This window comes from Hydra vulgaris, chromosome 06, assembly GCF_038396675.1.
Source record: "Hydra vulgaris chromosome 06, alternate assembly HydraT2T_AEP".
NCBI classification, from domain to species: Eukaryota; Metazoa; Cnidaria; class Hydrozoa; order Anthoathecata; family Hydridae; genus Hydra; species Hydra vulgaris.
Window position 1 is genome coordinate 11,965,822 of NC_088925.1, and position 11,308 is coordinate 11,977,129.

Here is an 11,308-nt window from a genome sequence, read left to right on the forward strand (position 1 = left end):
TTTTTTTTTTTTTTTTTAATTTTTTTTTTTTATTTTAGGTGCCCCAAGAAGTCCTAACGGTCTTGTCACAGAGCACCGCGGATATGCATTTAACCAGGAAGTTCACGCCTCCTTCCTTACCGTGACGCGAAAATATGTCCAGAGCTCGTTTCGAACCTGGATCTCCTGCTTATACAGCAAGCGTTCTAACCACTGCGCCACGGCCGCACAGTTTTAGGTGAAAATGTAACGTGGAAAGAGCACATACGTATAATCCATAATAAAACATCAAAAAATATAGGCCTCTTATGTAAAGCCAAACAGTTGTTAAACCAAACTTGTTTGAAACTTATTTATTTTTCTTTTATTCATTGCTATCTAAATTACGCTAACGTTGCTTGGAGCAGCACTAATGTATTTAAAAATAAAAAGCTTTTAATTAAACAAAAACACGCTGTAAGAATCATTGGAAATGTGGATCGCTTCTCGCACACTAAATTTCTTTTTTAAGAAATTCAAAATACTCAACGTATTTCAACTTAATTTATATCATATTCTTATATTTATTTTCAAAGTAGATAATAAAATGACATCCATTTTATTTACCTCATTTTTTTAAAATATAAATCATTTATACCCAACAACATTTTCAAATAACAGTTATATTCAACCAAAAGCATATTTTCTATGATGCTTTGGTTTTGTAAACAACATCAATGGAGTTCACAAACTCCTGGATATTGATGTATCCGAAAAACTCTACTAAAACTGATGCGGTAGTTCCATCCAAAAACACTGCTCCATGGTGAGGCTTAGAATGTTGAACAGAGTGGAACTCTCCTTCTTGATGAAATTGGTTAATGAGAGAAGTTTTTCTTTCTTCTTCAGGTAAACATGCATTGGAGGCATGTTTAACTTTTACTCAACTATTACTCTATCTCTTCATAGTGGCTTTCTTTCTGTGAAAAACAGAACCTTGGCCTTCTCCTCCATCTGCACAAAGTTATTACTGTCCTTGAAAGCCAAGACAATTACTATCAAGGAAAGATCTAGATACCAAGTGTGGTTTCTCCATGACTTCAGTATTGACTGAGAGAAGAGAAACCACACAAATTGAACCTGGCTGTAGGTTCAATGAGCATAGTGGCACATTTGCCAATAGCTGAATTGATCCTAAATAAAATTAATGAGAGTATTATGTTTAATTCAAATCAAGCTTGTATGGTACGAACATATATACAATACACTTTCATTATTTCTAATACTATATTTGTAAAATGAATATTGCATACTGCACAATGAAATCCAATCATTAATTATCTTTTTATTATATTTTGTCTATTTTATCGAGACTAAAGCTAGATACGTTATAGCCAACTCTGCCAATTTAAAATAGTCCCCTCTCGGCTCCAATGTTTAAAAAAAATAAAACCTATATGTTTTTAAATTTTTGAAAATGTTGGCATAATGATTTGCTTAAATCTTAAAAAATATTTTTAAACTTACCATGTCATTTCTCAGAATATACTTGTTCTTCAAGCTTTTGCAGACATCTAATGCAAGTATGGCCTGTCTCTCTATCCAGTCTCCACTAATGTCATAATAATCAAACCTTGAAAGGGTGCCAACTTGATCTGCTCAAACTTTATGTTAATTTATTTTCAAAGACTTAAACAGTTGATTTTATGGTCCAACAGTTCTGATACCAGTAACTTTAGAACTAAAGTAGGATATGTGAACTTCTCCAACATAAGCAATGGTCGGTCATGAAAGTGAGCCAACCTTATGTAAGCCCATCTGAGGCGTCCAGTATTTAAAGTTTTTGTGTCAAAACATATTCAACATATCCACTCACCAATATTATAAGAATCTAACAACTTCTAAATGGCTTCAAACTGAGCCTCACCTGTCCCATGAGCTAATATTAAAACACCAAGAAGATGTGTCTCTCCCTCATGCTTTATAAGAACACAAAGTTTACCTTTAGTTTCACCTGTTGAGGCTGTGTAATTCTTGATAATTTTTCCGTAAAAATGCATAATAATTGGCGTGTCAGCTTCCTTTGCTTTCTTTTTTAGGTTAGCTCTGAGTGCAGCAGCGTTCTGATGTATAATCTTGTCTGAGATTCTGTCCAGAATTCTTAGATGTTACTTTTTTTATATCTCCACCAGACTGCTCTGCAGCAAAAATAATTAAAGAACTTGCTTGATGAAGACTATTGCCAATGTTAATGGGTGTTCTGGTAGTTTTAGACAAAATATCTTTACGTATAGTTAAAATTTGTTCTGCAGACTTTCCCGTGGGTGTTTCAAAATTATTGTCATCAAAATTAGGTTCACTGTCTGATGTATCTGATGCAAAGACGAAATTTACAACACTCTGAGTATCATACAACTATTATAGTTATACTTTTGTTTAGTTTTACAATGATTCAATTTAACTATTAATAAGACATGTGACATCTTGATAATAATGATTTACACTGAGATTTATAGTGACCACGAGGAGACATTTATCAACTGGTAAAGTCATTTTGGGAATTATTGTGGATTTATTACTCTATTCTTTAAACCAGAAACAATAATGGGGCAAAAACATATTTTCCAAATATATTTTGTATTACAAATTAAGTATAAAATTCGAACGAGTTACAAAATTAGAATTCAAAAATCACGCAACCTTTCAATCATTAAGTTTATAGATTACGGGACAATTAAATACTGAAAAGGAGGTTTACATATGCGTTGATCCTTTGTTAGAAATAATAAATGATTTATGATGTCCTAACATTTCATCTTGCATTTGAATGGATGAATTTGGATCTAGTTTACTGTTCCCGCCTAACTTACAAAAAATCCCTAAAATAAGGGAATTTTAAACTTTAAAATCATCTGCGGGCACAAAAATAAAATAAAAAATAAGCAAACCCTCATTATACCATACAAAAAGAGTTTTAAGAAAGATTAAAATTTTGGTCTGACAGCAGAAATTGTGTTTTAGCATCCTTTGCTTAGGATATTAAAATATATCGAATGACTTTAATTTTGACCGAGAAGAGCTCAGCTGTGCTAAATTTTTATATTGGCGAACGGCACCACTCTTTAATTGTGCTTAATTGTAGTTGCTGTCATACTTTTTTTACTCCTGATTTTGCTTTATACATCTTATCTGCCTTTATATGGAGTATACTATCTTATTTACTGTAGTCATTTTTGGATTGATTTTTAGATAATGCCGCAAAAAGTTTTGTATATATAGTTGAACATGCTTTAGCTGCCAAGCTTGAACTTCTGTCCCAGGCTTTTTGTTAAATTTTGGTATCGAATAGTACTATTCATTAAACGAATAGAACTATTCGTTAAAATTATATAACTTTGTTAAACAAAAAGTCTTTTCCGTTTAACGAATAGCAATATTCTTTGAACGAACACTTCTTTTCTTTAAACAAGTAGTACAATTTATAAAACGAATAGTACTATTATTATATTAATAGTAGCAGCTGTGGCGCATTGGTTGCGCACTTGCCTCAGAAACAAAGGATCCAAATAATACTATTATATTAGTAAGACGAATATTCGCTATTCGACTTTGATTGTAGAAAGTAAGCGAACTTCGCCGGTACTTATGTAATACCATTTAACAAATGTCAAAAACAGTACCGTGGCTACTGGGTCTGAGCCCCCCTCCCTCACCTAATTTTTCCATTAGGTATTACTAAAAAGAGAATTAAAAGCTCCTTACATTTGCAAAAGGACTACTAAACTTGCAAATGGACTCCTAAATTCGCTGCCCCTTATATAAATATAGTATATTTCCTGATAAATTAAAATTAGCTAAAATTCACCCAATTTTTAAAAATGGTGATTGTTCTTCTGTTTCCAATTACCACCCTATATCACTACTCCCTGTCTTTTCAAAAATATTTGAAAGGGTAATTTTTAATAGAATTTATGATTACATGACATTGAATACGCTTTTATACAAAAATCAATTTGGATTTCAGATGTACTGCTCTACTGAACACGCTATTATTGAACTTTCTCATAAAATATCTATGTGCTTTGATAAAGGGAAACAAGTACTTAGAGTATTTATCGATCTCTCTAATGCATTCGATACCATTGATGACGGAATTTTGCTTTCAAAGTTAAAGCATTACGGCATTAAAGGCCTAACATATAAGTGGGTTAAAAGTTATCTTTTTAATAGAAAACAGTTTGTTGTCCTGGAGGAGTCAGGAGCTCTTGATATTGATTGCGGAGTCCCACAGGGATCGATCTTTGAACCTTTATTATTTTTAATATATGTTAATGATATGAATAAAGCTTCTCATAAGAACCTATCATGGAAAAAACATATTAGTCTTATTGAAGCAAAAATATCATCTGCTATAAGTGTATTATATAAATCTAGGGCCTTTCTTGATTATAAATCACGCAAAATGCTTTACTTCAGTCTTGTTCATTGTCATCTCTCTTACGCTAATATTGTTTGGGCTTACACACAAAACTAAATTAATAAGATTACAGAGGCTACAAAACCACGCATGTAAAGCGGTTAACTATTTAAAAAGATTAGAAAACCCTTCCTCTGTAATGAAATACATGAATGTGTTAAATATATCAAAACTTAATTCGCTTCAAATATTAATATTTATGTATAAATATAAGAATAACTTGCTGCCAAAAGTATTTTCTTATATTTTTACATTGGCGTTTTCACAAAAATACAATCTTCGGTCAAATAGCAACCATAACTATCAATTAAGCAAAGTAAAATCACAAGTGTCAAAATTCTCAATTATTAACCAAGGTCCGTCATTATGGAATCAATTAAGAAATAACAATATAAAAGATTTGAAAAGCACTTCCTCTTTTAAACGACAAATGAAATTGCATCTCCTAAACTTCTGATATATATGCGAGTATGTTTATATATGTGTGTGTAAGTATGTTTGTATATGTGTTTGTGTATGTGTATGTGTACATATGAGGATGTATATATGAGTTTTTATTCTTCACCTAGTATTTTTCAGAAAAAATATTTTATTGTAAATTTACAATTGTTATTGTAAAGGGGCTCTATGAAAAGATTGTGGTGACACCAGTCATCCGTATCTTCTTTGAGCCCCTGTCTGTTTTATGTATATTCTTTGTGTAACGTAAAAGTTTCATTGTAATTTTTATTATTTTATTTTTATATAAACAGCGAAAAAAAAAAAAAAAAAAAAAAGCCATAAATAAACATAGTTGTGTTACTAACTCTCTAACACACTGTTTATATATACAAAAAATTTTATTAATAAACTTTTAATGCCTAATATTATGGAATGGGACTCAATCTGCTGCAGCTACAAAAATTATGAAACTTTAAGAAACTGGTAATTTATAAACTTACAGTAACCAACCTTTTATTTATGATGTAAATGTGATTTGGGTCCTGTAAATAAAAATGATCTTTTTTTTTAATATTTCTGATGAAGCAGACTAATTTATGTTAAAAAGACAATAACAAAACTCCCTACCTCCTTCCTCTTGTTAATGAAATTTTATACCATTAGTCAACAAATCGGGAATACATATTACAAATATTGTGATTATGGGTTGTTTTTTTGCAGTCAGCTATCAAACATCATTGAGCTTACTATTCTACTACCTTTTTTTTTTTAGTTTTGTTTGACGTAATATATATAAATTACATATTTGACGTAATATATATAAATTACGTATTTGACGTAATATATAAATTACATATTTTTTAAATACAAACAAGACTTCTAAAAGAAGATCACAATGATCTTATCATCAGAAGCCTTTTACAAACAAGAGTACGCAAAATATTATAAAAACGCCTTTTACAATAAGAGTACGTAAAAAATAACATAAAAACATTAAATCGTACTTATTTAAATGAAAATAAATTGTAAACAAGTATATAACAAAACTTAAACATACATGACAATAAAAATTATTTTTTATCACAAGATAAATTAAAAATATTCTAAGATATTTTCAATAGAGAGAATGAGATCTTTTAACTTATTTTTAAAAACATGATAAGTTAGGGATAAATCGAAGTTAGGCAAAATAATTTTGTTCCAGAAATGACCTGCACGATAAGTGATACAGAATTGATTGAATATTGTTTGACTGAGTGGTTCATTTAAATAATTATTATTCCTCATGCTAAACTTGTTTAATGGTTTCAAAATAAAAAGGTCTTTAAAAATTAAAGGAGATAAACCATACTTCCACATATAAACAAAAGATAAATTTTTATATACGTTTAGTTTATATATATCGAGGATTTTCATTTGATTAAAAAATATTTAGGAATGTGCGAACCGATCCGCAGAATTAATCAAACAGATTGCATGTTTCTGACGGCGATAAAGACATTGTAGCATGCTTTGATCAGTGCTACCCCAGGCAATAATTCCATAACTTATATAACTATGAATAATAGAATAATAAAGTTTAGTTGAATTATTTTTATCTAAATGAGTACGCGCCTTATATAAAATTACGATACTTTTTGAAACTTTCGAGCAGACATAGTTAATATGATGTTTCAATGTGATGTTCTTGTCAATGAAAACCCCCAGGTATTTAGTTACAGAATTTTTTTTAATTTCAAAATGGCCAGTAAGAATTTTTGGTAGATTTGGGGTAGAGAACGTTTTTTGGAGAGCGGGTAGAAAAAAATTCATTTTGTATTACTTACATTTAATGTCAATTTGTTACTTTTAAACCATTTAGATATGTTTTGAAGTTCTTCGTTCATTATGGAGTATAGTAGATAGATGTCACTGTTAGAGAGAAATAAGTTTGTATCATCAGCAAACATAATTCTCAGAAGATTTGATGCTTTATTCAAGTCGTTGATATATATTAAAAACAAAAGAGGGCCTAAGATGGAACCTTGCGGAACACCACAGGAAACATTTAGAAACTGTTTATGATTAAGTTCATTACAAGAAACAAATTGTTTTATGGTAGATAAATAACTTTTAAACCATTTAATTACTCTTTAATTTCATTTATTCCGTAATAAATAAGTTTATAAAGCAAAATATCATGATCGGCAGTATCAAATGCTTTTGAAAGATCGATAAAAATTCCTAATGTGAATTGCGATTTTTTAAAAGAATTTGAAATTTCACGCACCAACTGAATATTTGCATGCTCAGTTAAGTTATTCTTTTTAAAAGAATAACTCAACTGAGCATGCAATTATTCAGTTGCATGCTCAGTTGAGATAATTTATTATACAACAATCAGCCAAACTGATTGTTGTATAATAAATTATCTAAACCAAAATAATTAAATACTCTATCGAACATGATTCTTTCTAGTATTTTTGAAAATACAGATAAGATAGAGATAGGCCGGTAATTACTAATGTCAGATTTGTCACCACCTTTGAATAGTGGAATAGCTTTATCAATTTTTTTTTTTTTTTTTTAGGTGATTTAGGTGCTCCCAGAAGTCCTTACGGTCTTATCACGGAACTTTGCGGGAGAGCATTTAACTTGAAGTTCATGCCTCCTTTTTACCAATGTCGCATATTTGGCTAGAGCCAGCGTCGAACCTGGGACCTCTGGGTTCTGAGCCAGAGGTCCCAGGTTCGACGCCGAACCTGGGACCTCTGGCTCAGAACCCAGAGGTCCCAGGTTCGACGTATCAGTAAATTTACACTATTTTACCAATGAACTTATTGGTAAATTAGTGTAAATTTACTGATACTGATTATGCAACAAAAGTTGCGTAATTGTAAATAAGGAAAAATATATTTTTGTTTATGCAAGCGCTAGAACTCGCATCCGTGTCTTTAACAGTTCTAAAAAACCTCGCTAACTTACTGTTAAATATAAAAAAGTGTCAAGAAAAGGAAAGAAGGCTTAGTTTTGTTGTCTTTCTTGTTGTAGTATTTTTTACTAAGGCTATATACAAACACGTTTTATAAATACGTTTATCCAAAGCTTTATCCTATCAGCTATTATCATAATCTGGCTTTGAAATTAAGATGTTGTTTTATTCAAAGTTGGCCTTTAGTCGCTCCATCGCCTGAGCTATTATTAAGCTGCATTATCACTTTATTATCAGATGGTGTTTTATTACTTGAGTTGCTGGAATAACACTAAGGAAAACTATTAAGGAACACCACTAAGAAAAGCCACTACAAAAAAAACACGGAGGAACACCACTATGGAATACTACAAAAGAAATTATAAATTAATGCTGTAGCACCGCTGAGGTGTTTTACCTCAAAATTTAAATAGAGTCAGGGTAAGGGTCAAACTTTTTCATTTTTTTAAAAATGTGATCCCTTCTCCGCTTTCCTAAAAACACTATTACTTTAAAATTAGATTTTATTTTTATTAGAAACTAAAACAAAAAATTAAAAAAAAAATTAAAGATGTAAAAAGTAATAATATTTGTAAATATTTTTCTGAGATTCAAAAATTTGCTTGCTATTAATGATTTTAAGTTCTCAAATTGTTTATTTAAAAAAAAAGTTTTAATTAACGGTTTTACAAACAGTTTTAACTTATAATAATCTTCCCGTTTAACGTTTCTACTTTTTATTATCCTCAAGTTGTGTTTGGAATTTTTACTTCTTAGCATCATAAAGCTTTACATGTTTAACTCTTTTACTTTTATCAAAGTTTCTTTCCAGAACAGTAAACCACACGACTGCCCAGCCATACAGTGTTCAGTCTCAAACGCTGAAATCCCACCTAAGTAGTTGTAGCCTGGTCCAATATTATGGAATGTCTTTAAATACCCGAATGCATCATGAACAGCTGTGTGACAAGCCCAAGGTCCATCATTATCAAATAATATGTTGTGCATTAAACCACCGTCACCAGGTCCAACTCTTCCTATTGAAAACAAAAAAAAATTTAATTTTTATTCGTTTATCAGATTGTATGCTTTGGATGTATATGCATCAACCCAAACGAATTTAGAAACAACGCGTGCGTTGAAACAAGAATTTAGCGTATTTTTCTAAAAAATGTAAGGAAAAATAGACGCAGAGCATAAAACAATTTGTTGAGAGAAACGCCGAAAAGCAAATGGGCTATGAGATGGGAGGGGCTTTAACAAAAAATGTGTTAAATAAATCGTGACGCTACATGAAAAAAATCAGGTTTTAATGCTCAAATAACATGCTCATGTTATTCATATGTTTCGAGATCTCAATAATATTTTTCATGTTTATCTAAATCTAACTACTTCCCCGCATAATTTATAATATCTAAATATAACTACTTCCTCGCATAATTTATAACTTCGATTTATAAGTCGTAATGGAGAAATTGTCTAATCATTTTAATAACTATAAACATCCCTTCAAAACTTCTTAAATCAAATTATAATACAAAAAAAGTTATTTTGACTTAATTGTAAATCACTCGCGACTTGAATAAATAAAAGTTTTGTTTCTTTTTACCTGTAGTTGGGTTCAACAAAACACCAAAAACTGGATCTAAAGAACCGTAGTGTTCAGCAACAAAATCAGCAATTACTTTTCCAGATAAAAGTTGTTGACGACTTCCCCAATAAGATTTGTCCAGTAAGGGCTCAATGTCGCCTAAAATAATTTATCTATTTTTTTTAAATCATGGAATTGGATTAGTATTATTATAAATACATGTTTTATTATAAATGTTTTATTATAAATAATAACATTAGAAAATAAATTATGAAAAACATCGTTTTAATTATACGCACGCCCTCAAGAGTGTATCATAGAAATATCGCCGGGGAGTTTTTGTAAATTATATAATTGTAAAACAACCAATAAAAACCTGAACGAGATTGGTATATTTGAAAGAACATTTCTGAATCTTTTATAAAGCGATTTTTCTCTCTTATTTTTTTTACTTGCACTAACTTATCGACATAATAAGAAAATGGATTAATTCCGTCAGTTGATGCTTCTTTCATCAAGCGCCAACTTTCTTCTAATCTCAAAACAGCATCAAAACTGGATAAAACATCAGCCAAAGATTTGTGATTTGATTTGTCAAAACGGTTAGCTTTTATTAGCTGCTTTTCTGTATTTATTAACTTATTTGAAAATTGTTCGTGATCGTTTAGTAATTCGATACAGTATTCAACAATATATTTATTTTTCAGTGAAAACCATGTGGGAATATGAATAATGTCCAAAACTGCTCTTGATTGCATATCTTTGCAACTCTTGTTATTTGATTCTTTTGACTTAGGATGATTTTGAGACATTTTTTGAGAGATTGTTTGTACTTTTGCTACCGAAACTGTAAGACGATTTTCTAAAATCTCTTCTAATTTGTATTTCAAACTATAGTTACTTATCAATGTTTCGTTTGCAACTTCAGTCTCGGTTTCGTTATTGGATGTTCGATCAGGTTGTTTTTTTTTAGCAAATAAGTTTAAAAAATCTAAAGCCAGTCTTTTCATAGCTGTTCTTTATTCTTCAACAATTTTTTTTATTTTATATAATAAACCAGATTTTACAATTATCTTCCTATGCTGTTTTATAAATGATAACATTTCATAAATTCAATTTTAATACGTTATTTTAGTGTAAAATTGAACTTTAATAAGAATTCTTAAAGTAATTTCATTTGTAGTGATATTACTAGTAATACATTAAACAATTTACATATTGCAATATTTATATTTAATATTCGAAAATTTTTTAATTCGAATAACTTAAATCGATAAAAAAAAAGTTTATAAAGTTTTCCGCGTTGATTTAAAAAATAAAATTTTCAATCAATCGAAAAGCCAAAACACGATACTTTCTTTTTCTTTATTTTCTTTATTTTCTTTTTCACTGTAATGTTTCGATTAGTTTTTTAATGATTTAATTTTTAGTGTTTTAAAGTACTTCTATATATTTGTATTTGAGTTAAATATGTGAATTCCTGACATCATTTACGCTGGAGAGCGTTTTAAATTGTCCTTAAAAGTCCGCTTTTTAAAATTTCTAAATATTAGAAAAACGTTTCAAAGTTGCTAAAAATTGGAAAAAAGTCTTTGTTACATAAGATCAAAGATAGGGAACAGCGTTTTTTGCGGATAATATTAATTTAACTAAATTATATGTACAAAACATCAAAACACAGACAATAAACGTATGTAAAGTAGTAGTATTTCCATTTTTTGCTTCGGACTCACTACACACCATAAATATTAAAGATCTTAACCTTATTAATAGTCTGATTACGAAATATCTTTATTGCAATCCTTCCTCCATTAGCATCATCCACCTAATATTTTTAAGGTGATACACTACTGAAAAGCACTTTTTTTTAATGAAAAATTGGAATAAAGCC

At 29.8% G+C, this 11,308-nt stretch overlaps 1 protein-coding gene and 1 long non-coding RNA gene across 2 annotated transcripts; both read right to left on the bottom strand.

The window, feature by feature from the left end:
* Positions 1–5,652, bottom strand: LOC136081649 (uncharacterized). The gene is made up of 2 exons (XR_010638979.1): positions 5,504–5,652; positions 1–5,418 (listed from the first exon to the last, which is right to left on the bottom strand). It is a non-coding gene; the product is annotated as an uncharacterized LOC136081649 (long non-coding RNA).
* Positions 5,653–8,455: 2,803 nt separating this feature from the next.
* On the bottom strand, positions 8,456–10,625 carry LOC124814843 (uncharacterized). The gene is made up of 3 exons (XM_065798314.1): positions 9,794–10,625; positions 9,436–9,576; positions 8,456–8,863 (listed from the first exon to the last, which is right to left on the bottom strand). Exons 1-3 carry the CDS (start codon positions 10,425–10,427, stop codon positions 8,616–8,618), a joined length of 1,023 nt encoding a protein of 340 aa, XP_065654386.1. The 5' UTR covers positions 10,428–10,625; the 3' UTR covers positions 8,456–8,615.
* Between the last annotated feature and the right edge of the window lie 683 nt (positions 10,626–11,308).

What these genes read in the sequence shown, in the direction of transcription:
- LOC124814843 (XM_065798314.1), bottom strand. Translation starts at nt 10,427, where the DNA reads ATGAAAAGACTGGCTTTAGATTTTTTAAACTTATTTGCTAAAAAAAAA. An exon ending in AATATACCAATCTCGTTCAG is followed by an intron (nt 9,577 to 9,793) that starts GTTTTTATTGGT and finishes AAATTATTTTAG; the next exon opens with GCGACATTGAGCCCTTACTG. An exon ending in TTTGTTGAACCCAACTACAG is followed by an intron (nt 8,864 to 9,435) that starts GTAAAAAGAAAC and finishes TGTTTTCAATAG; the next exon opens with GAAGAGTTGGACCTGGTGAC.